Source organism: Peromyscus leucopus, chromosome 7, assembly GCF_004664715.2.
Source record: "Peromyscus leucopus breed LL Stock chromosome 7, UCI_PerLeu_2.1, whole genome shotgun sequence".
NCBI lineage: Eukaryota > Metazoa > Chordata > Mammalia > Rodentia > Cricetidae > Peromyscus > Peromyscus leucopus.
The window spans coordinates 23174599-23200336 of NC_051069.1; the positions used below are offsets into that span (position 1 = coordinate 23174599).

General features: G+C 42.0%; 1 protein-coding gene across 18 annotated transcripts in view; it reads left to right on the forward strand.

Annotated features, from left to right (window-relative positions):
• The first annotated feature begins 648 nt into the window (after window positions 1–648).
• Window positions 649–25738, forward strand: part of Ncam1 (neural cell adhesion molecule 1) — a 298966-nt gene continuing 273876 nt past the window's right edge. For 4 of the 18 annotated variants that reach the window (XM_028864889.2, XM_028864890.2, XM_028864886.2 and 1 more), the window contains exon 1: window positions 657–1041. In XM_028864889.2, coding sequence (XP_028720722.1) covers window positions 990–1041 — 52 coding nt within the window. In that variant the 5' untranslated portion in view covers window positions 657–989. Of the gene's footprint in view, window positions 1042–25738 lie in introns of all 18 variants that reach the window. The other 14 variants (XM_037207507.1, XM_037207508.1, XM_037207509.1 and 11 more) reach the window with 6 other exon arrangements.

Sequence of the window (25738 nt, forward strand, 5' to 3'; positions counted from 1 at the left end):
GTTGCTTCCATGCCATAATACCTACAGAAAAGTCAGCGAGAAAGAGGGAGAGAGGGGGCGGGACTCCAATACTGTAAGCAGTTTCTGGTTATTTCTGGATATTACTTTTGGATGTCTCTGTGTTTTCTTCTGACTGGCTTCCCTACCCCCACTTTCTAGATCTGAGATGTACTACTGTTTGTTGCTCCCTGTGTGGGAAGGTAAACTTCATAGCCAAGAAAAAAGAAACAAACAACAAAACAAACCTCCGCAACCCCCATCTCTCTCCAAATTTCCAATTTCCTTCATTCAAAATAAAAAAAAAAAAAAAACCAAAACAAAAAAACCGAAGCCCTATGCTTCCTATTGCAAGGACTTTAGCAACTAAACGGAGGGATTCCACAACTTTGAAAATCTAACTCAATCAAAAATTCTTTTCTTTTCCTTTTTTCTTTTGGTAATTATTAAAATGTTCAAATTTCTGATTAAGGAACGCTGGAGGGCAGAAGGATCTGCGGAGACATGAATGAAGGGAAAGGGTGAAAAGAAGAAATCCCAGCTCAGCCTGGAAGGCTGCGCGTGAAAGAACCCGGCTCCCTTGGAGACTCCAGGCCGCGTTTTGCAGGCGGCCGCATCTGCCTCCCCTGTCTCTTACCTCCTGGATGTGAGGAACTATTTGTGGTCGGCGTGGTGGAAGGACACAGTGAGGTTCTCACCTCCGCCCCCCGCCCGTCGCTCGCATCCCCAGTTCCATCAAAGCCAACCCGGACCAGCGCAGGGATCTCCGAGTTGCGAGTGTGCTGAGGCTGGGACTGTCACTCATTCTCCGCTCAGCGCGTGAACGCAGCTCGGCAGTGGCTGGCAGGAAACAATTCTGCAAAAATAATCATACCCAGCCTGGCAATTGTCTGCTTCTCGGTCCGTTGCTCCGCCGCCGTCCACAGTCGCTAGCAAGGGGAAGGCACAGAATTTACCGCGGCCAGAACATCCCTCCCAGCCGGCAGTTTACAATGCTGCGAACTAAGGATCTCATCTGGACTTTGTTTTTCCTGGGAACTGCAGGTACATTTTTTAAAAAAATTGTACATGGGGTTTGCTAATTGTCCGCTAGCCCCTGTCCTTCCTCCCTCTGCCCGAGGAACACGGTTCTTTGGGGGAGGTTTTGTGTGTAAAGCTGAGACCTAGCATTTTCACTGAGCTGAGCAGAGAGCGCATCGCATCGCCCTTGCTGTCCAGCCAAACCCATGCCCTCCGGGACGGCGCTGGACGCGGCTGCCTCCCTGCTCGGTGGCAGCCGCGCACGCCCTTCCCACTTGTGTGCCCGCGGAGGTGGGACAGGGGTATAGGACCGGGATGCTGCGGTGATGGAGAGCTGGGGAGCGCTGCTTTGCCTTCCCCGAAGGCGGGCGGCGGGGATGCGCGGCTCGGGTGGTGTCGTTCCCGGGCTCGTCTTCCACCAAGAGGGGCTTGTCAAGGTTCGGGAAGAGTGAACAATAAAGCTGGGGCAGCTTTCCCCCATCGTTATGTCCTGGGGTGTGATAAAGTCGGGCTCGCAGCCTTCGTGCACTCCCCCTTCTTCCCCGCCCCGAATAACGGTTTGCAAAATGGGGCAACCCTGGGCAGCACCGCAGGGCCGTGTGGTCGTTCCTGCACCCCCGTGCAAATGACGTTAGTTTTTCATTTGCCAAATCCTGGGTAGTTGCAAAGCCTGCCCTCGGCCAGGAGCACGGAGGGATGGGAGGGTCCAGCGCCGCGTTTTGACAGGAGGAAGTGCAGAGGGGCGGAGGGCGAGGAGGGCGTGATCCGGTCTGCCTGGTGTGTGTGCGCGCGCGTGTGCGCGCGTGTGCCTTTACACGCACCGAGAGCCTAGGGTTGCACGGTGCCAGCGAAGAATGGCAGGTAGCCAGCTGCCCGAGACACCTCGCCCAGTCTCCTTTCTCTGGGCAATGTTCCTGATCCTGGCAAAGTGTGAACAATGGGGCGCTCAGGAGAAAGACCATAGCAATGTTGTCGCGGGTGGCGGGGGTTGTGCCGCCGCCCAGAGATCCTCAGCATCCCGGAAGGGGGGGGGACATTGCATTTTGGCTATTTCCATCTCGGCTTCCCTGGAAAATTCTTCAGTGTGCCCACCCTTCTCGCCAGCTGCTGCCCCCACATCATCCAAGGATTTGCGCTTTGGCGTCCCCGTGGACTGGGAGAGGGGGAAGAAAAGGCCGCTGGGGCCGCGCAAAGAGCTGGGTGGGATGGGCTGACAGCTGGGGCGGGGGGCGTGTGCTGCCAAGCACCAGCTGAAAGCAGGCTAGTCATAGAGGACCGCACATGGTTGTCGCTTCTGCCAGACGTAGCTGTCTGTACCTGTCCTGGATCGCTGGGTGGGGAGTGCGCAGGGCAGCCCCGGGAGCACCCAGTGCGCCCCCCTCTGTGGGCACCAGGAGAGCAAAGCTGGGCCACCGCCTCCAGCCAACTCCGGTCGGCAACCAATCAGAGCGAGGCTGGCTGGGCGGGAAGCCGCGAGAGGCTTTTATTGCGGCGCGGGTGGCGCCCGAGCTGCCAAGACGGTCTTCGGGTGTTTTAGCTTAACGGTCTCGCTCGCCTCCCGCTAGGAGAGACCCCGCCCTGATACTGTCCCTAGCTGCCCTGCAGTTTCTGAGGACATAAAATGGGGAAGAGATGGGCGCTGGGACATCTCTTGATCCAGCTAGCTCATGCTCGCTCACTCGTGCCTCTTTCACGCTGGCTTGTAGCATCCTGGCTCCCCGTCCTTGGTGCACAGTTGCACCGGAGTGCTTTGCTTGCGAGCACAGAGGACAGTATCCCCCAAGACGTGGCCCGGAGCGCAGACGCGCGTGCGCTGACCCTCTGGCCAAGGACTAGACGCTGGGCTAGAGGGGCGTGGCGAGGCGTGGTAGGGCGTGTCTTGACTGGGCGTGCCGACTGGGTCCTCGGTACCACCAGGCCCAGGACTGGCAGGGGCATTCCCTTCTCTGTGGTGCTGTGGGTGACCTCCTCTTAGGGTGTGTTTATTGAGACTTTCCTTCTGGATAGGAGCGTGACAATGGAGACCTGATCTTCCACGATGTGTCTTTTTAGGATCTCCTGGTGGACTTCTCCATGATGGAGATGGGTGTAACCCTCAGTGTTTGAATCCCGCATGGAAGCTGAGGGAGGGAATCCTACTGGTGTGTTCCCGGATGCTCAGGCGAGCGAGGCTGGCATCCTGACTAGGGTTCCCTGGAACGAAAGCATCCTTATTCTGCCCTTAAGACCAGAGGGTGAGGATGAGAAAGAAGCACATACTAGACTATTTAACAAAAGAAAGAAGTGGGTTTACAAAGAGAATTTTCAATTAAAGTGTTGTTTGTAGCAGCCTAAAAAAATCCAGAGAATTCAAGTCAAAGGATTAGGAAAAATATAAAAGAGGGATATATATGTGTGTGTGTGTGTGTGTGTGTGTGTGTGTGTGTGTGTGTGTGTGTGTGTGTGTATGTGTATCCCCTCCTCCCCCCTTTTGGCTGCAAATGCTGTAGGGTATCCACAGACAATGGTATAATTCAACTCTGTTATTGGTGCACACGAAAATGTAGATACAAGGAGAGCTAACCATAGCGTTCCTTAGTGAATATTCTAGCGCATAATAAACGAATCAGGTGCTGCCTGGTCTCATTGGAGGTGCCTCTTCTGCCCCCTTAGGAATAAAAAGACAGGTTGCATAATTGCATAGTAAATTTGAATCTGTGGAAGCAGCGTTTGTTGGATGTTGGCTGGCGGAATGATGTGCGTGGACGAGCTGGAACGGTTAAAACACGTGTTTAGCTGACAATTTTAGTCCTTTGCTAGTCTAACCTGTAAGAGCTAAGGAATAGGTAGGAATGGTTTTCTAACAGCACGTAACACCAGGCTTATAAGAAAGAATAAATTTAGTACAAAAGGTAACATATACATAACCTGTGCCTAGTATCTCTTGCTAAACAATTGAAGATGCATTTCATCCAAGTCTGTTGTGAGAGCAATTACACAGACCTCTTTTTTTTTTTTTACATTGATTTTCATTTACAATGGGCAATGTGAAGTTTGAACAAAATTTAAAGGACCACAATAAAGCCATACTTAATATGGAAAACCTTTTACCACTCCCGACTCTTTCCACAAACATGTTGCTGTCAATAAACTTCAGCATTGAAATGAGTTTAGAATTCATTTAAAATGCAACAGGACTAAAGACAAGTGGAGATTATAACCCAGAACTGTGGAACTATGGCCCTGCATTTATTGAAGTTTTTCTATAAGGTGGGTTTTATGTTGTTGTTTCTGTTCAGCTTTTGGGGGGGTGGGCAGGATCTCTATATAGCCCTGGCTGGCTTGGAACTCACGATCTAGACCAGATTGGCCTTGAACCTTTGCAGAATCCTCTTGCTTCATCTTCCCAAGTGATATTATAGCCATGAGCCACCATACCAGCTTATTTCAGGGTTTTGCTCCTGCCACTACTCAAGTCCTGAAGACTGCCCTGCCCTGCTAGGTTTTCGTTGATCCCTTGCTGGCCATGTTACCACATTTCTCCCTCCACCAAGGGATTGAACTCGATGCCTTCTTTCTAGGTACCTTTACTCCGGGTCTCTTTCTTTTTAACAATATTGTGATAATTGCAGAAAGCTGGATCTCAGGTCTTTGTTTAGGAAAGCATTTTTTCCCAGGGCTTTCCATTGTCGTTTGGTTAAACTAAGAATTTGCTCATTTAATGGGTGAGTACTTCCCTGAGCTTAGTCTAAAAATTAAGATAGGTAGGACCTTAACCAGCAAGATGGCCTAGTAGGTACTGGTGCTTGCCACTAGGTCCGATGACCTTAGATGGATCCCCAGAACACACATGATAGAAGAGAGGGCTGACTCTTCCAAGTTTTCCTCTGACCTCCACACACATGACAAAAATAAATACAAGTAAGAAAACAACTCAGGGCAAATGCCAAACAAGGCAAAACAAAAAACCCCCAACAATATTAGAAAAATGAAGGCATTGGTATGTTATTTGTAGCAGATATGGTTATTGACTCCAGGCAGCAAGTAATCCAAGGGAGAAATTAGTTACATGGAGCCCCAGCTTCTAAGAGCCTTTGAAGTGCTTCCCTTTGGAGTATACTTATCATTAATTGAATTCTTCTGATAGGTAATCTATAACTCAATGTAAATAATCTCTAAATTTTCCTGTCACTGAGAACAATGTCTTAATTGCCTTTCAAAATAAATAGCACCATTTTGTCAGTCAGAATCTAATCTTTTACTACGACAGATGTTTTTCTTCTTGCCAGAACCCAGTTTCTTAAAATATAGACAGCATTTGTAAACTTCACACTGCCTGAGATATGGACTTTAGGATTTCTGGTGCAACCACTTATTTATTTATTTACTTTTAAATGATGAAGGCTGTGTTTCGTATTAGTTTGATGGATTCCCCCTATTAACATCATTGGTGTTAAAGAACTATGGCCGCTCTCCAGACTGCAAGTGGCTTCACTGATGCTGGCAGACCTCCAAAGGTATTTCACAGTCTTTCTCAACTTTGTGGGAAATGAGTGATTGAGTACCTGTTGCTGAAGGACATTTGAACTGTCTCTGACAATCTTGGGTCTGTGATGACAGAGACCAGAACCAATTGGCAAGGAGGGAGGCAGGGACTGCACCTGTCTCCATCTATCTGCCCAAACAGTTGGAGCCTGGGAGGAGACAAGGCCACTTGCAAAAGACTCTCCTTTGCTGTTGAAGCGTGGAGCTGGAGAACATATAAATGCTTTATGGTGTCAAGATAAATATTTGAATGCAAACTCCATAATGGATAATTCTTCAGTTTGATGATCTAACAAACCTATAGACTAAGGAATGTCTGGAGTTTTAAAAGAAATGGCAGCAAGTTATGAACAGCATTTTTGCTAAATATTAAAACCCCATTATGAGTTAAATAAAATTCAAAGCATGAATCATCAATAATGCTCATTTCAGCTGTGAGTCAAAAGACCAGGGCTCAGATAGACACTTTTTGCTAGAAAGAAAAAATTCTGAGTAAAATTAAATGGAGAACTGTGCATGCTTTTTAATATACTCTCCAAGTCTCAGCAATATTATAAAAGGTAGCCTCACAGGAAGGGCAGAATTTCACAAGGACCCTTCTGAGTCCTAATGATTAGGTTTTGTGAGGCCTGGAGATTTCAGTATTAAAAAATAGTTTAGCAAGAATGTTTTTGATAACACAAGTAGACACACTTGCTCCTGCAGGACACTGGAATCTAGAAGTCAATCTGAAGGTTATGACTATGGCCTTGTCACCTCCAGCCCTTTGTGTTATTAACTCCTGAAGCCCATGTAGAGGGATGTAAATGATCTGGCACTGGCAGCAGTGCCATTGTGCCCTTTAGTTTCAGGCTGTTGAAATACTGTCTCTCGGCTGCAGATGCTCATTAGGGACAGTGCCTTTTGATGTTGGTCTGGGTGCCAAATGGCGTCCTTTCAGGCAGTTTCAATACATTGTACTTAAAATGCTTTCAGGCCATGTCTACAGGCAGCCAGTGAGTTAACTGGTTTTTGGTTAGGTTGACACACTTCTCCCTCCCTGCGGTAATAATTTAGCTTCTAAGCAATCAGGGACTTAAAAAAAAGACTGCAGTGGAAGGACCTATCTCATATACGGGGCATCAAAGATTTTAATGGACCTGTTATGTATTCTTTCCATCTTGATCTATGTAATGCTTTCTTGATTGCAAAGATCATGTGGCTGATGTGACTTCAAAGCCTTCCGTCTGACCTGCACCCTACTACGTACTCAGTGAGTACTTTTTGATGTGAAGCTGAGAACACTGCAGCATCTGAGCTCTCTCTACTTCTGTCTTGTATAATTCCTGGGGGATAACATATACAAAGCCTTTGGTTGCCTCCTCTCCATTGGTTTCCGATTACCTCATCATTTCACAACATTCCTGGTAATTTCACACTGTTTGAGATCCTGTTACATATTCTCTTAAACAGTGGACCAGATATGTTTATCAAACACCAAATTTTAACTCTCAGCTCTGTGGGGAGTCACAGTGGAGTGTGATGATGTAATTTCTGCTGTCAGGGAAGCCTGTGATGCGTACTCAGGCTTGGAGATGAAGAGAGGTACTCAAGCTGGGTTGAAGTTTCAGCCACCTTGAATGGGTTATGTTCCACATTTTAGTTTCTTCTCCTGTGAAATGGGGAATATTAGTATGCTCTGTGTTGGAGTCCTGACTATTTTGGAGACCACAAGAATTCAATGGATGTGAACTGTGAGTATTAAATGAGGAAAATGGATGTATCTGGAGCTAGAAAAAAATGACTTAGACATGATGCTGTCTTTTGGGAAGATGTTAAGAAGAGCATTGGGGAACTATGGCTTTGTTAGTGGTGAGAAGTGGACTTGAAGAAATGGTTGCTAAGTGTCCCCACACTGCCACGTGTACTGCAAATACTTGAGGGAAAAGTGGTTTGATCATAAGATGGAAAGCCATCGGTACAAGGATGGATCTAGGTTCCATGGGCCATGGAGGTTATAAAATTTTGACTGGCTGTAAGAAAATTCACAACCCCCTTGCTTCTGCAAGGATTTAGGAAACACATGACCATGAGAAGACATTCCCAGGTGCCCATCTCTCAGGGCCTTGGAAGGCACTCATGTCGTTGAGGGCTCTGGAGAACTCCGGTCTTGCTTTAGCAATTGTGCTCTGGTCTGTTTGGATCTCCCTGCTTTAGAATGTAGGTGAACAGTTCCAGTTTGTTGAGCATGGACCTTACACCACTTGCGTTGCTTTCAAGCTTACAATCATGCATCAAACTCAAGGTTATTTTTGTAAAGAAGCCACTTGACCTTTATTTTCCAGAGAATCTGAAGTGCGGTCTAAGGTATTCTACGATTTCTCACTGCAGGTATTTTTGTAAATTACCGACTCGAATAAAATAGAGTAATTGCTATGCTTATTCAAATGAATCAGACATAAATACCCTACCGGCTGGGCAGGAAGTAGCCCTGCCAACTAATGGTGACTTAGGAAGAAGGCTGTAGAATTTATATTAGGTAGTTAAAAGCAGATAACATGGCCCATAATACCAATTATTATATCTTAATCATCAGTATGTAGTTTATGGAACCATTGTATCCTTTGATCCTCATATCATTTATTTGGCAAATATTTACTAAGGGCTTGCTCTGTGCCTGTACTGGTCAGCTAAACATATCGACGGTGTTTGTAGGCAGCTCCTAGGCTAACAGTGCAGAGGAATACAGCTGTTAAACAAGGAAAGGTATGCACACATTGATAATGGCGTATTTTGCTAAAACCGGAGAAAGGGGACAGGGCACTGTGGGAGTTTGGGAAGAGGAAGTCCATGTCTTATTGGATGGTTGGAGAAACGAAGGCAGCATTAAACAACTGTCCAATAGGAGAGACAGATGGTATTCTCATTTTAAGGCATGACTGATGAGCTGCCCAGAACAATGAATAGCAACAGGCCAAGCCAAATTCCTTTATCTAATAAAAATTCCTAACATCTGGAGGTCAAACAGTGTCGGAGATTACACCTGGTTTCAGTTTATAAAGTCAAGAGGGACATGCCTCTGCTTCCAGAGCTTTCCATCTTACAAATAGAGATATGATTCCATGTCTTTTGTTGTTGTTTTGTTTTGTTTTTGACCATAATAAGGAAGCAATCAATTCTGCTTGGGGCTCCCTTGAGCTTTGCTTAGGAGATGAGTCTGCCTTCGTGAGATGGAGCAAGAAGAGATGATTCAAAAGGAGCAAACACTTGAGCCGAGTCTATGCAGTTGAGTTTGGGAACAGGGCAGGGTATGACCAGAGAGTAGAAGAAAGAAAAGGAAGACCTGAGAAAATTATTTATTGGGGTGTGGCTGGCCCATAATTTCTCTGAGTTGACTGCATCTATACTCTTTCTAAAGTATATTTTGAAAGCAAGTAACCTTGGAAAAGATCGTAACCAACTTGCGTGCTTGGCTCTGCACTGAGTCTAACCGAAGTGAAGAGGCATGGTGGAAGGACATTGTGGGGAGCTGTGGGTTTTGCACATCTGCTAAACACACTGACATTCTGCAAGTTCTTACTTCTCTGAGTGTGTGTCCCTCTGCAATGCTGAGCTCCTGATGCCCACACCACCTACCAGGTTTTGTCGAGCTTAAATAAATAGTAAGTACTCAGTAGGTGCTTTTACAGCATTTAGTTTATCTTGAGGCAAGAGATTTTATCTAAAATGTTTGTTTAAAGAAAGCTTACTGTGACTGTCTTCTGCATGGTTCTTAGTGAGAGGCTGAAGTAGAACATAAAGTTATTTTGGCTCTGTAGAAACTTCCACGTGATTACAAAGAAAGTTCTAAGTTAGTTCCCATAGTTAAGTTATGAAAGATACTGTGTGCCTAGTCCCTAAGCGAAGGAGCCAGGTCACAACTACTTGGATAGGCAGAAATCTCCTTGGTTGCTTTTAATATCTGAAAAAGATGTGGAGAACTGAGAATGTGATCCATGCCTTTAGGGACCATGGGTCAGTGGGGCTTAGAGGACCTGTTTCCTCATGGAAGGAGATGGGATTGCAGCGGGAATTGCTATGAAGAGAGTTTAAGGTGGGCATGGCAGATCACATTAAAGTCGTAAATACTAGCTGAAAGAAATGTGTGTGGCCCGAGATGTAAAACAGTCATTAAAAACAAACAAACATGTTTGAGAAGATGATGGGAGTAGGTAATGACGCATGTGCAGTGCTGGACTCCTTACGACGTTCACTCTGAGGTAGTGGGAAGGTAAATAGGAACAATCAATTGGTGGAGGAATTTTGGTTCTTTGTAGCACCAAATACAGTGGTTGGGCAGACCAAAGAGTTAGTGAAAAGATTTGTCCTTGTAAGATCAAATACATAATGAAGACTTAGAGTCTGAGAGAAGAGGGTCCAGATAAATTGACCCAGAGACCAGCAGAGTCCAAGAAAATGCTGGCTGTCTATAGTAGGAAGACTCAAGTATGGAGAGAGGAGGCGCTTGGATTTAGAATCAAATGATTATGGTCTGAAATTAGACTCTCTTATGACTAGCTAAGTGAATTCATGGACATTATTTATCTTCTTCAAGCACTGATGTCTCCATTTCAATAGAATAAAATAAGAACATATGTGTAAAACTCATTATAAATGAAAATACAACTCTACCCTTTATCAAGAGAAATATAGTTGAATGGTTTTTTATAAAAAGTCATTTTATTTGTACCAGGAGGTCTGCTTAGTGTGAAGGAAACCACTGTGATATATTTTATAAAGCAGCTAATTTTGAAAAGGGATCATTTTAAATGACTTTGGAGATAGGTAGTGGGCTCATCAAGGTGAAATGTCCCTGATGGAGAATCAAAGTGAGGTTCAGGGTATCCAAAATGGACGATGCCTGAGAAAGACTGGGTTTCTTTGCTTTCATCATTATCTTTTAAATTTTGGAGGACAGGGTCTCATTTTGTAGCCCAGGCTAACCTGGACCACACTTTGTAATACAGACTAGCCTAAAATGTGGACTTCTGAGTTGTTGGGATTGCAGACATAATGTCCAGCAAGCTGAGGTGTTTTTTTTTTGTTTGTTTTTTGTTTTTTTAAGTTGCAAACTTATCATAGTACTGTTAATAAAATGTGGAAATTGGACATTGTTGGTTTCAGAGAAAATTTGGGCATCCTGATATTTTAACATTATTTTCTAAGCAGTGCGTAGTGATATTTGTACAGTTGGCTTCTATATACATCAATAAGGAAGGAAGAAAGGGAGAGGGGAAGGAAGAATGGAATGCAACAGTGGAATGGATTAGAAAAAGGGTATTTTATATTGTAGGTCTTGTGAAACATTTATTTCTGGTGTGTGTGTGTGTGTGTGTGTGTGTGTGTGTGTGTATGTGCAATATCTGACCCATTGTGATGGAAAACATACTGTAACGCAGGTCAAAATACTTTGACAGTACTGTCATAGATGGAAATCTATGGGCCTGTGAGAGGGTGAAGCCATCTTCAGCAGAGAGAGTACAGGGTTAGAAGGTACAGGGTAGAGACTTAGTGGGCTTTGGGAGAGGGAAGAAGAAATGACAGCAAAATGACTGTCTTAGTCAGGGTGTCTATTGCTGTGAAGAGCCACCACGACCACAGCAACTCTTATAAAGGAAAACATTTAATTGGGGCCTGGCTTACAGTTTCAGAGGTTAAGTTCATTATCATCATGGCAGATCATGGTGGAGCGCAGGCAGACATGGTGCTGGAGAAGGAGCTGAGAGTTCTACATCTTGATGCCCAGGCAGCATAAGGAGACTGTGTCACTAGGCATGGCTTGAGCATATATGAGACCCCTCCACACTGATACACTTCCTCCAACAAGGCCACACCTCCTAATAGTGCCACTCCCTATGGACCAAGCATTCAAATATATGAGTCTATAGGGGCCATACCTATTTAAATCATCACAACTACTTGCCAAACAACTACTCAGTTGGCCATCTGCAGGGGAGCCAGTGGAAAGCAAGAAGGGAAAACATGTCAGGGAGGGAAGGAGGGACACAAAGCTCTATGGCAATCTGACCTCAGAAAGCTGGTCTGTTTAGAAGCAAAAAGACAAATAGGAATACCAGAAAGCATCCAGAGCAAAATCTAACATATCACTAGCCTCCAACACATCACTAGCAAGATGAAGGTTACCTAGGAACTGGGAGTGGTTGGAGAACTCTTCCTAATAATTGAGGGGAACTTTAAAGGAAGGATGGGGATAGAGAAAGGGGGGTGAGGCAGACTGGTATATGCACATTTGGGAGGTGTCTGTATGGAGCCCAGCTAAGGAGATGATGAAGATAGAGGTGGTAGGAGTCTTATTTTTTGATTTCAGTAGACAGAAAACATGATGAATCAGAATCAATGCTCTGTGGGTTCTTTCTCATTCCCAGAGGTATTGATGTAGTATTTAACATCCAGAATACTGTCCTGTCTATAATTCAGAAAGTAATGTCAATAATCTGGAGGGAACCATACCCTAGTGGTATGAACTACAATGTTAGATGATTCCCATGATGTGGAAGGAAGGTGAAGAGGTGGTGGGAATGACTATTATTTAGATATATAATCCCAACTTTCTAAAGCAATAAAAATATCCTGTTCACTTATTCTCTCATCAAGACTGGAAGAGGAAAGCTTACATTTCATAGAGCTTGGGGTTTCTGTAATAAGAATATAGTACTTTGTGATCAGTTGTAGAGCAGATAATGCTGTGAAAGGAGAGCAGCAATTCTCTGTGTGGTGGCTGAGGATTGGTGTGAGGAAGAGGAGACCCGGTCAGAAAGTCAGATGTTTCAGAGGAGCACAGTGACCTTCAAGTTGTTTTAGTTGAGCAGAGAAACCCAAGGTCTTTGGAATCAAAGACTACGGAATGGATATCCAAGACACTTGACAGGAAAGGATGTGAGAGATGCTACAGGGAACAAAGATGTCATCCTGGGGTCCTTGTCCCCTGACTGATTGTGCGCCAAGAGGAAAGAGCCAGAGAGGAAAAGGTTGGTGAAAAGCCTTTGCAAGGGACAAAGGGGCAGATCTGAATACTTGAAAATGGTTACAGTCAGAGATTCCCACAGCTGCTGTTGTTGATAATATGAGACCATGATTTCTAGATACGGTTACTCTGTCTTCTTGTATAGGCACCTTTCATAGCCGTAACTGTTATTTTTTTATTATTATTTTATTATGTATATTAGTGTTTTTGCCTGCATGTATGTGTGTGCACCACATGTGTGCCTGGTGCCCCTGAGGTCAGAGGAGGGTGTCAGATTCCATGGGACTGGAGTTACTGCCATTTGGGAGCTGCAATGACAATTGAAGTCCTCTGCAAGAGCAACCGGTGCTCTTAGCCACCGAGTCACTTCTCCAACCCCACAGCCTGTGTGTCTATACCTCCAACAAGCTGCTTTGACTGCGTGTAGCACATTTTTATATTTTCCCTTTTGTTTTTTATTTATTTATATTTTTGAGACAAGGTCTTGTTATGTACTCCAGTCTGGCCTCAAACTCAAGATCCCCCTGCCTCAGCCTCAGCCGTGACAGGATTACAGCCCTGAGCTACTGTGCCTAGCTTTGGTAGAACCCCTGGGATTTATGTGCTTTCTGCTGATTGGATGTCTTTTTTTTTTTTCACACCAGATGAGCAAAGGAGTGACAAGAGTTATGATAGGCTACTCTTTCCGATATAATGAAAAGATGGCATTCACTTCAGAGTCCACTCTGCTTAGAAGCGGTGGCGTCAAACATAGGTTAAGCTGGCATTACTCTGCTGGGTAACATTTAGCTGACAGTTTGGCAGCCTTCAGGATCTGTTAGCCCGTGCAGGGTCTTTCTTTTGGGTGGAGACCATGGGCCTTTAGTTCAAAATCTTCATTTCAGACTGTGGTTCTTCCCCTTTCTATGACCCTGGGCATTTAGTTAATCCTTCTGGCACTTGGTTTATTTATATGCGAGGCAGTGATAATAATACCTGCCTAATAGGGTTATTGTGAGGAGGAAGTGAGGTAATTCATATAACTGTCTGGTACATAGTGAGCTTGGCAATTTTTCGTCTCCTTTTTCCTTTTGCTAAAGTTCCCAGTGAAGGACTATGCAATTAGTGTTGGGTTTAGATATTGATTATAATTAAAATCACATTTTTTTCCCATTTAGTTTTCATTTCTTGAGAACTCAGAATCACCCTGAGTTGTAGTTGAGGTAGGTATGCCATGGTGGAATGCTTAGCTGCTTTCTCTCCTGTGAGAGCAAAGTCTAGTTAATTGTGACTCTGAGAAAAGTAGAATTTTAGAAATGTAAGGCTGGGGAGATGGGCTCAGTAGGTGAAATGCTTGAGTCTAGATTATCAGCACCCCCGTGAAAGCTGGGGATGGCTGCATGTACCGCTGGCCCCATTTCTGAGGGTAGGGAGGGCAAAGAATCAGGAAGGTGGCTGGGGCCCCCTGGCCACCAGCCTAGACAGAAAATGGCACTCACCAGGTTCAATAAGAAACCCTGTATCAAGGATCACGGTGGAGAGTGATAAAGAAGAACACCCAGTGTCCTTTTCTGGTCTCCTCAGGTGCATGTGTCAGTGTACACACACATGTGCGCACACGTGTGTACAACACACAAAGCATGTACAACCGTATTGGTGTATGTATATTTTTCTTACTATTTGAATAGGCTTAATATCAAATTTGTCCATTTGCTATGTTGGTGGAGCCGTAAAACTTAGGAAGTTTAAATAATGCTAACTGCTGGAGATCGTATTGGTGACACTTCACTAGTCTGGAAGCCATTTGTCAGGCCACCTCACTTCTTTAGAAGATAAAGAATGGATTGCCAAAATGGATATCCCAAAGTCCAGGAGTTAAATTGTATGCGCTTGTCCCACAGGGAAGCTTTTAAATCTTTGCTCAGAGAGTACATCTATTCTTAATTAATTTGCTAGCTTCTACTCCATTTATAAGGGCTCTGAGGTTTGAATTTGAATCAAGTCAAGGGGAACTTGACTGTTAGGGATAGGTACACTGTTGGTAAAAAGAAGTTATAGCTTGGCAAAAGAAAGGATTAGAAAAGGTAGGAAAATCAGACAACAGATGGGAGAAAAAAGTATTTGGACAAAAAAGGAAAAGCCTGCCTATCACAAAATGCCAAAGGAGAGTGCCTATAACAAAACACAGTGTAAATTAATAGGTATTCAGCGAAGCATAGTATAAATAGGTATTCATAATATAGCACCAGCTAGAGGAAACAATTATGATTGGTTACAAAGAGCAGATGGCAGTCACATTGTTTCAGTGTGTGAGTTCACGTTTTTATACAGTTGGAAAGACAAAGCAAATCTAGACCCTAGTGCTGATGTCTTTAAGAACTGCAAATTGGGGTGGGGGGAATACAGTATAATTAAAACTGCTCACCTGGAAATTCACTTGTGATACAGATATACTCGAATCCCCAAGGACTTAGGACATATGTTATTTCATAGTTCATTATTTCAGAGATGCTTTGTTATATAGCTATTTCTTAGCTTGGTTTGAAGTTCATAGCAGTGGGAGACAGTGAGTGTCCTGGTTAGTTTGTTGTCAATTTGATACAAGTTAGAGTCACTCAGGAAAAGGGAACCTTAATTGAAGAACTACTTATATCAGATTGGCCCGGAGGTAAGTCTGTGGAGAATTTTTTCTTGATGTGGGAGGGTTCAGATTATTCTGGGCAGTGTTACCCCTTATTCTGGGCAGTGTTACCCCTGGGCAGGTCATCTCAAGAGGTATAAGAAAGGTGTCTAAATCTGAGCCTGAGAGCAAACTACGTAAGTAGTGATCCTCTATGGCCTCTGCTTCAGTTCCTGCCTCTGGTTCTCTGCCTTGAGTTCTTACCCTGACCGCTCAATGATGGACTCTGATCAGGATGTGTAGACCAAGTAGTCTTTTTCCTCCTCAAGCTGATTTTGCTCATGGTGTTTACTACAGGACTAGAAGGCAAACTTAGTTAGTGGGTCAGCCAAGTCTTCTCTGTTGAGCTAAAGTACATTTGAGATGAAAAGCACTGGTCATTACTTGTAATCGTTTAGTTGGTGTTACTTTTCTTATTTATTGAAATTAATTTTATTTTTTTTTTTAGCAAGATGAGATGGCTGCATAGAATAGTTCTTTATGACTCGGAGTAAAATACATTAGACCCATGTCCTAGCCCTCTCTGCCCTCCTCAGCTCTCCCATTCCTTATTTTTGATTCTTCCAAGCACTTTCTACATTTCTTACCTCCATATTTATAGTTTATCAATCTTCCAGTTTAAGTATTATTTGTTACCCTTTTCTTGTCAGGGATTAGTGATTACATATCACATTTTCACCTACTTTCTTTTCCCTGTGTCTCACAGAATACTTATTTTTGTTTAAACCAATATTTAATGTTTTGTAGCATTATGACCACATAACCGTTATCACAGTTGAGCCTTGAATAATGTCATGGTTTTTGTCTCCTTTCTGATATAACTTTATGTGTTTCCAGGAGTTTGTAATGGGTTCAGGTTTCTTTGGTTATTTTTCTGTGTATCTGTCACTAGTTATCTTCAAGTTCTTGGAGTGCAACCTAAATCTCTTCTTGAGACATTCAAATATGTTTGCTTCCTGTCACCTCCTGGGGGTTATTTTTCCTGTGAACTTTGAATGTATGGCTTTATGTTTCTGACTTCTAATGTTATACTGGCAAAGTCCATTGCCATCCTGATTCCTACTTTTTAGTTTGATGTTTACTTAGTTTTTCTCTGGAAGAACTGAAGATCTTCTCTTTGCCTATTGTAGTCTGTAACTTCTTAATCATGGGATTTTATGTAGGTTGCACTTTCATATTGGGATTAATTCTTGTGGGCTGTTTTAATCTGGAAATTTATGTCCTCCAGTCCTGAGAGGTATTTTTATATTATTTACTTCAGATTTTCTTTGCTTTTTTTAATTCTTTTTTTAGAAGTTAAATTAATTATCTAATTTTTCTTAATACCCTCTATTCTTAATACTCTTTATTACTTTTCCCTTCCTGGAATTTTCTTTTCTGGAACTTTCTATTCTGCTAACCTTTTTGATTTCTAGGAGCTCTTTGCTGTTGTGGGGATGTCTCTTTCCGTAGCATCCTTTTGTCTATCATGATGCAGAACTGTTTGCATTGCACAGTGTTTGAGGAACTTTCTTTTGCTTTCTATATTATCTGTTTGTTCTCCAAGCTCATGTTTATTATGCTTTAGTGTCTCCTTTCATGTTCCGTGTGTCACCTCAAATACTGATGATCATCCTTGACTGTGATTAGGAGTCAGACACTGAAAAGATGTGAGGAGCCATGTGAGTGGGCTTGGGCTGCAGGGTGATGGTGCAGAGACATCTGGGATGTTAGATGGGGAGTGTCATCCCTACTCATTTGTGCATATATTTCCTCTTGGCTTACTTGGTTTAAGAAATTCCAACAGTCAGACTCCTGTCTTTCTCTGAGTGAAAGAAATGTATTGGGTGTATTTTCCTTCAGGATTCCAGTTAGTCCCCTGTTTGAGATAGAGCACATTTGCCCTAATTAATGAGTCTTAGCTCCTCCATTGTAGCTTCCTAGTCAATAAAAATGAAGACTTCTATGAAGGTAGAAAAGATATTTGGCTGCTACCTTCTGTAACTTACAAGTAAGTATGTGTGTGCATGTGTGTATCTGACTCTGTGTGTGTGTCTGATTCTCTGTCTCTGTCTCTGTCTCTGTCTCTGTCTCTGTCTCTCTCTCTCTCTCTCTCTCTCTCTCTCTCTCTCTCTCGTGTGTGTGTGTGTGTGTGTGTGTGTGTGTGTGTGTGTGTGTGTGTGTGTTCATGGGCATGAATGTTTGGGAGGTTGAAGTCAGTGGTAAGAGAAGTTCCTAGTGGCCTGCCTAGGTTCCTAATCACTACAAGCCAATGCAGGCATTCAAAACTTTTTATCCCACATATTTTAGTGTAGATTTGTTGAGATGGAAAGAAGCTGGCAGGTTCCTTAAAGCAAAAGGTGAATGTTTGTGGGTATATCAAAGACAGACACCCTAAAAAAGGCTCATGGTGAAGCAACTTCAAGGGATTGACAGTTCAAAGTGTGAAGGCAATCCATAGGCTTTGAGGAACTTTTAGGAACTTAAAGTTTTCAGATGGCTTCAGGATGGCCCAAGAGTCAACAATTCTTGGCTATAAAGCCATGGGCTGGGCAACAGTGCTGTGAACCAGAAGAGCAAGTTCCTGCCTATGCAGACAAATGGCTTCCTCAGAGACTTTCTAGGCAATAGTAGGTTTACTAGAGACATTCTCTTGACCTAGTATGCCTGGAATAACTTCTGTGCTTCTCAAAGCTATCCTGGGAATTGGAGGGAAAAGGGGAGGGCACCCAGGAAATTTGTGAAGGCTCTAGACCACATTGTTCTGATTACATTGTAGCATCCATTCCCATGGAAGGAAAATGAAACCTTGGAGTGTCAGGAAGAGATAATTAACATTCATTTGTTCACTTTTCAGATTATGTTTTCCTTTTGTGTATTAAGCTTCGAGTTACTCATAGTATCTTTTTCTTTTTTTTTTTTTAGTTTTAAAAATCATCTGTTATAAATGGAGGGGGGAAAAGGATTGGTGTGTGGTGTTCTTTGAAGATAATAGAATGAAAGTAAGTTGGTTAGCTGGCCTAGATTAGAGTTGGAGGTCATTTTGAGCTAAATTGGCTTTGAAATCAGAATTTAAATTGCCAGTCAGACTTAATTAAGATAACTGGGCATGAAGGCCACCCTTCTTCTTCCTCCAGCCTCACACAAAGAATGTTTTTATTGTTTTGTGCTTCTTTATCATCAAACTAGACTCTCGGTGTTAATTTTTGAGGAAAATATTTCACATGGTAATTGACGTAGGAATTTAAAAGTATGTAAATAAGAAACCCACAAAATCATTTTCTTAGGAATATTTAGAGTAGGTCCTTCTAAATCACTAAGAGGCAAATCAATATATTGCTCTGAATTGTTCTTTTCTGCCCGGTACAGTGTTAAGAGTAAGGCCATCACAGACATCTCAGACAGTCACTTTATTCAACCGTAATAATATGTATGGGGGTGGAGCTTGCTTAAGGAAGCATGAATTTGAAATATATCGACTACTTTACAACTTATCTGTGCCTCTGTTTTAATATTACATTCATTTATTTATTGTGGTGTGTGCATGTGCATGTGCGTGCATGTGTGTGTGTGTGTGTGTGTGTGTGTGTGTGTGTGTGTGTGTGTGTGTGCGTGCGAATGGAGGCCAGAGGACAAGTGGAGGGACTTGGTTTTCTCTTTCTGTCATGTGGGGTCTGGGGTTTGACTCAGGTGGTCAGATTTGGTAGACTTGCTGAGCCATCCTGGCAGCCCTGTCCATACATTTGCAAATACTAAACCTTTGGTTTGTGATAAACAGCTTAAATTTGCACACTGTCAACTAGCTTGGCATAAGAGTCTTACAGTGACATTGTCAGTTTAGCTTTCATTTTCATCTTCTTCTATAGACTAAAACAAATTCATGAGCGCTTTTAATTTTTTTTGGCAATGAATTTTGACTTAGGGTTGGAAGGTGCAAAGAAAGAGAAGAAATCGAACCTCGGGGTGAACTTGGTAGTGTCAGCCCTGCACCTGATGGCCTGTGGAGACTGTATGAGGTGGACAGTGCTTCACAAGGAAGCAAATGTGGTGTCTTGACTGCTTTGCTGATGCCCCTGAACTGCTGTGGACCATCATCTTGAGAGTATGCAGATCTCTTTGATAGATAGAGTCCCATATCCTGGGATTTGGGACTGTCAGCATGGGCATGATGGGTTTGACATTGGTGGTGACTGGTATTGATCCAAATACAGCTATTTTGGAATAGCTTCTCTGAAATTCAATTTGAAGTAATAAGTTACATCTTCCTCTTGTATATGAAAACTATAGCAACAATTTTTACAAGAGAGCATAAAATCAAATTTTGAGGCTTAATACATTGATTTTAAAAATCTTTCAAATTTAAAGTAAGACGTTTGAGTTATTGATCATTTTTTTGTTTTGTTTTGTTTTGTTTTGTTTAAAACAGTAATTGGAAATGTCAGATAACTGGATGATTGTGTTTTCTTTGTGGAGCACTGGAGGTGGAGTCCAGTAGTAAGGCAGATGAGACTTCTGTTGTGGATGGTCTAACGACCATGTCTGATAGGTCTGAATTTAAGACTCTGGGGTTGGGGAGATGTTTTGGAGGGTAAAGTGCTGCAGCACAAACTTAAGCACCAATCTCCAGGACCCCACCTTAACCCAGTTTTAATCTCCAGCATTCAGGGGCCTCTGACCTCCGAGTGCACTTGCATCCACAATCAGGAGTGTGTACACACACCACACACCGCATACACCCTGGGGTGGTCCGAATGAAAATGGCCCTCATAGGCTCATAGGGAGTGGCGCTACTTGATTGGGATTAGGAGGTGTGGTCTTCTTGGAGTAGGCGTGGCCTTATTGGAGGAAGTGTGTCGCTGGGGGTGGCTTTGGGTTTTGAAATGCTCAAACTAGGCCCTGTGTGTCTCTCTTGCTGCTGTCTACCTATCTGGATGTAGAACTCTCAACTTCTTCTCCAGTGCTATGTCAGCCAGCTTGCTGCCATACTTACTACCATGACCACAATAGACTAAAGCTCTGAACCTGTAAGGCAGTTGAATGCTTTAAGTGGGACTTAATGAAAGACTGTGGTACAGAGATTGATCTGAACTGTGGGGGCCCAGCTCAAGAAGTTTCAGAGGGGAAGAATATTAGTATTGGGCGAGAGAACATTCTTGTGATATTTTGGCAAAGAATGTGGCTGCGTTTTACTGTTGTCCAAAAAATCTGCCTGAGGCTAGATTGAAGAGCTATGAATGAACAGCTTTGGCAGAGGAGATTTCCAGGCAGCTTAGGATTGACTGTGTTGCTTGGTTCTTAGTGGCTGTGCTTATATGGATTTTTAATGAAAAGGAGCACTCTGAACAAGGAAAACTAAAGAATGTACAGTTTGAGGAGAAAAGGAACACTGGGCACTGTGATGGAATCAAGTCCAGTCAGTGCTCAAGGAGGTAAAAAGTTTAAAGAAAAACCTGATACTGGATAGAATAAAGGGAGTGGTGACCCCAAGGCAGGACCTCTTCCAGCTAAACATCCAACTTGTGAAAAGGAATTAAAGAAAATCTTAGGGCCAAGCATGGTGACTCATGCCTTGCCTTCGATCCCAGCACTCAGGAGGCAGAGGTAGGTGGATCTTTTGAGTTTCAGGTCAGCCAGGTCTACAGAGCAAGTGCCAGGACAGCCATTCTTATGCAGTGAATGAAATCACCCAAACCAGAAAACTGATGCAGACATGAGTGAACTAGGGGGCCATGTTCTAGCTTCAGTAAGCAGCAGAACTTGGCAGCTTTGGCCATGTGGTTCTGGCACTAGAGTCAAGGATACAAGAAAGGGGTTATGGAATCTCCCTTAGAGTCATGGTATCTTTTCACAGCAATAGAAACCCTAAGACACCCTCCCTTGAAGATAAACAAGACAAACAAACAAACAAAAACCCTCTGGTAGAAATAATACATGAAATTTGTGGTTAAAAATTATCTTTAATGAGTACATATGTATGTGATCTACTATATAAATATTTAATATTCTTTATGATATTGCTTTATTGAACAAGTTTTATTCATTTTTTTCCTTGTTAAAATAGTCTAATATTAAATGTAATAATTTGGAAAAGTCACAAGTTTTACTAAGGTATATAACATAGGTGGATTACTATTAAAATGTAATTTCTTAGTTTCATTTTGGAATTTATAGTAAGTCATACCAATAGCAGATTTTTTTCCCCAAAGGTTTATGCCAGGTGCATTATTTGCTATTTGAAAGTAAACTCAGTTCCTTTAAAAAAAAAAAAAAAAAAAAGTATAACTGAATCTTGTTCCATGGAAAGGAGTCTCCTAGATTTTGGGCAGAAAATGAATACATAAGACTGAATAGTTGACCATAGTTTTAAATATGACACAAAAGGTTTAAAAATCTAAGTTGCCATTGTTTACAAAATATTGGCAAATTAGAGCTAAAGTGCCTGGCATTATTGTGTGATCCTCTGTTTAAAAATAAACAGAGGAAATAATTGTAGAAACCTCTGGGTTTAGAAAAGCTTGTTGGTGGCTCTTCACATCCCACTAAAAAAGCAGGCGGTCTTTGCATATTAATCACGCCGTGAAAGGAAGCTTGCTTTATTTGCATTGTGCGAGCATTAAGGAGTCCAATAGTACGCCTGAGAAAAAAAATGGGGGGATTGTAATTGTTGTTCTCAAAAGAGTTTTTATCCCATTCAAGTGGAAAGGCTGAATGCTGGAGAATCAGTGCAGTGTTTGGTGGAAGAAGAGTCCCTTTTGGCTACTGTGTTTTATGTGGTGCAGTCCTGGTATGCAAGGATCCAGGACTCTGGGGTGGAGACCAAAGGGACTCATGCTTTTATAATGCAGTTTCTCTGTTTTAGATCTCTGTACTTCACCGCTTCCCCCACACCCCCAGGATGGGTTTCTCTATGTAATAACCTAGCTATCCCGGAACTCACTTTTTAGACCAGGCTGGCCTCGATCTCACAGAGATCTGCCTGCCTCTGCTTCCCAAGTGCTAGGATTAAAGGTGTGCGCCACCACTGCCTGGCCAAAGATCTCCATACTTTTATAAACATTTTCTCCATATGCATCTGCAAAGAGAATGAAAATTTGATGATACGTACAATATTGGAGACTCCAGATCAGTTGAACAGGAACAAAGAAATAGGAACCTTAAGAGACTGCTGTTGTAGGGTGGGAATACAGGGCCAGGGAGACACACTGTGAAATTAAGTAAATTATGTGTAAGTATTTCCTGTAGAAAAATGCAATCTGTTTAATGTCTTGCAGATGTAATTTGCTCCACAAATTGATTTTAAATGATATATTTGAAATTCTCCTAATAACAATGGCATTGTGTTCGCATCATTGTGTTTTAGGACTCATTGGCTAAGTGTACACATCGAGAATAAACAGAAATGTTCTTGATGCAATGGAGGCATCCTTTAAGGTTTCATAGGCAAGCTGTTTTAACACATTTTTCTCCCTCCGTAGAGCACACCCCCAGGTATTCCTTCTAGCTGCCAACAGTTCTCTTAGCCACTGTGGTTTCTGAAGCTCACCAGGTGCATTAAGTATTTCAGATGTTTAATATACTGTATGTTGTGGTGGTATTGTGTTAAAAAATATTGTGCACATTAATAAACTTAGGTGGGGTCAGAGCACAGAACAGCCACTAGATACAGAGGCTAGAAAATGGTGGCACTCATACCTTTAATCCTAGCATTCCAGAGGCAGAAATCTGTCTGCATCTCTGTGAGTTCACAGCCAGGCATAGTGACACACGCCTTTAATCCCAGAAAGTGAGCCTTTAATCCCAGGGAGTGATGGCAGAAAGCAGAAATGTATATAAGGTGTGAAGACCAGAAACTAGAAGCTTTTAGCCTGATTAAGCATTCAGGCTTTTGAGAAGCAGTTCAGCTGAGATTCATTTCGATAAGGACTCAGAGGCTTCTAGTCTGAGGAAACAGGATCAGCTGAGGAACTGGCAAGGTGAGGTAGCTGTGGCTTGTTCTGCTTCTCTGATCTTCCAGCACTCACCCCAATAACTGGCCTCAGGTTTGATTTTATTAATAAGTGCCTTTAAGATTCATGCTACAGTATGTAGTTTTAGGGTTTTTTAAAAAAATATTTTGCACAGACTCTGACATTTCCAATTAGATTTGAATTTTAGAAAGGGGCTTGCATACATAGATTTTGACAAAAAAAAATTCATATGCCATCATAGAGACAAAGCTCATTGCTCTAAACGATTTTGTTAAGGGGGTAGTTGACTCCAAAGGCCAGGTACATGTTTTACTAAGAACATCACTGCTTCATGGATGTTTGATTATCCATGAAGCTACTCGTTTCTGGCCTCTTTCATATTGTGCTACTGTGAATATTTGAAAGTAGCACACAGATCCCTTGGTGACACCATTTGTATTTTATTTGAATGGCTTTCTATGATGCTCATCTCTTTGGCAATTCTGTTTAATTTGGGTGTATGTGGAGTGTTTCATAGACAGACTATGTTTAGACTGCTTTTCTGAGGAATCGGGCCCACTCTGTAAGAATATGAAAAGGTAAGGCTACAGAAACTTAGATGGTCCAGGTAAAGCACACTTTGTACCATTCAAAAAGATTATGATAGGTTGCATCAGAAATGTGTTTTTAAATAAATACTTAACTGATGTCATTCTTTGTTATTACTTAACAGTTTCTTTGTTATTGATATCACAAAAGGCAAATTACAACAAATTTAGTTGTATATCTAATTAATTTTTATCTTCATTTCATAAAGCTGGATCAATATTCATTCTATGAAATAAAGTTAGTCCCCTTGGGCAGTAACAGAACAATGGGTTTTGTAAAATAGGAACCAGGAAGTAGAGTCGTAGGAAAAACTGATGGCTTGACATTGCGTTTCTTCCTGTTCCTGAAAGGGTCTTTGCTATGGTTCTGCATCACAGAGACTGGGACCTTCTGTTCTGGAGTCTGCCTTCTTCTCCGCCGCCTCCTTTGGATTATGTGGCACTAAGCATGAGCGAGTCCATCCGTGCTTGTTTGGTTTGGTTTGTTGCTACCCAGTGAAGGAGTTCAATTCAGCATGGTGGATCCCATGATTTTTATTTAACAGACATAATTTTTCATAGTTTTTAGTTACAAATTTGAATTTGAACATTTTATATTTTTTTTATAAAATTAAAAAATTTTGTCAAAATATTTTTTATAAAATATAGCATTTTATAAAAATGTGGGGTGGAGTTGAGAACATAGGTTGATGATAAAGCATGTGGACCTTGGATTTGATTCCAGTACTATATATGTATATAGATTTATATACCTGTAAATTTATATATCAACATACATGTATATACTTGTATGTGTGTGTATATAATGCATCACACATTTTAAAGATTGTGTATTTTTCATATGAAAAAAGTATGTAACAACAAGCTGGTATGAAAAGGTATGTGATCATTTCCACACTCACATAAAGTATTTGATGAAATGGAACATCTTTTATGATTTAAAACATGAGCCAAAGTGGGAATAGAGAGTACCTCCTCCACCAGAGCATGCTTGAAAGCTCAGTTTATGTCCAAATGGCCAGAGCCACAGAGGTCCTGAAGAAGCTCAGTCTCTTTAGCAATTAGGACACAGTAAATCAAATTCATGTGATACCATATCACACCATCTAGGATGGCAATAATAATAATAATAATAATAATAATAATAATAATAATAAAAAGATTACAAGCTTGAACAGTGGTATGAAAACACTAGGACCCTTAACATTGCTGCTGGGGAAAAAAGTGGTATGCCTCTTTGGAAAACTTTCTGGTGGTCGTTAAGCAGAGTTACCACATGACTTATTAGCTTCACTAATCTATTAGAGATTAAAAAATGTGTTCATGCAAAAACTTGCCTAGTAATCGTAATGCAACTTTATTAACCATAATCAAAAATACAAACAACCTAAAGGTCCTTCAACTCATGAACGTGGTATGGCTACACAATGGAATATTATTTGAAAATAAAAAGGAATGAAATAATGATATGTGTCACAACCTTGATGAATCTTGATTCTTCTTTGTTGTCATGTGAGACCATTAATTGCATTAGAATTTATTTGCTTATAACTTTGAAGGTTTGTTTTCATCCTAGTACTTGCTAATATTTACCCATAATTCTTAATAATGTTCAGCTTATGTACATGACATCTTTATGGGAATAGTTACGATAATTTTATTTGTATTTATGGACTACAAGCATGCTGTGATTACTCCTGGCACACACGCACAAATAACCAGTTCTTCAAAATGTCTTTGTCTTCTCGAAGAAGGAAAACATGTTTTTTATGAATGCTTTTTGATTGGGGTATTTTTCCACTGTTACTTTGTGTCATTCATTATTAGAGTATCCCAATATACAAGAGAATCAGCCGTTATCACAGTTTGAAGTGTGTGTGTGTGTGTGTGTGTGTGTGTGTGTGTGTGTGTGTGTATCAACCCCGGGCCTCACACATGCCATGCAAGCATACTGCCACTCAGCCTTATACCCAGCCCTCTCTCACCTTTTATTTTAAGACTT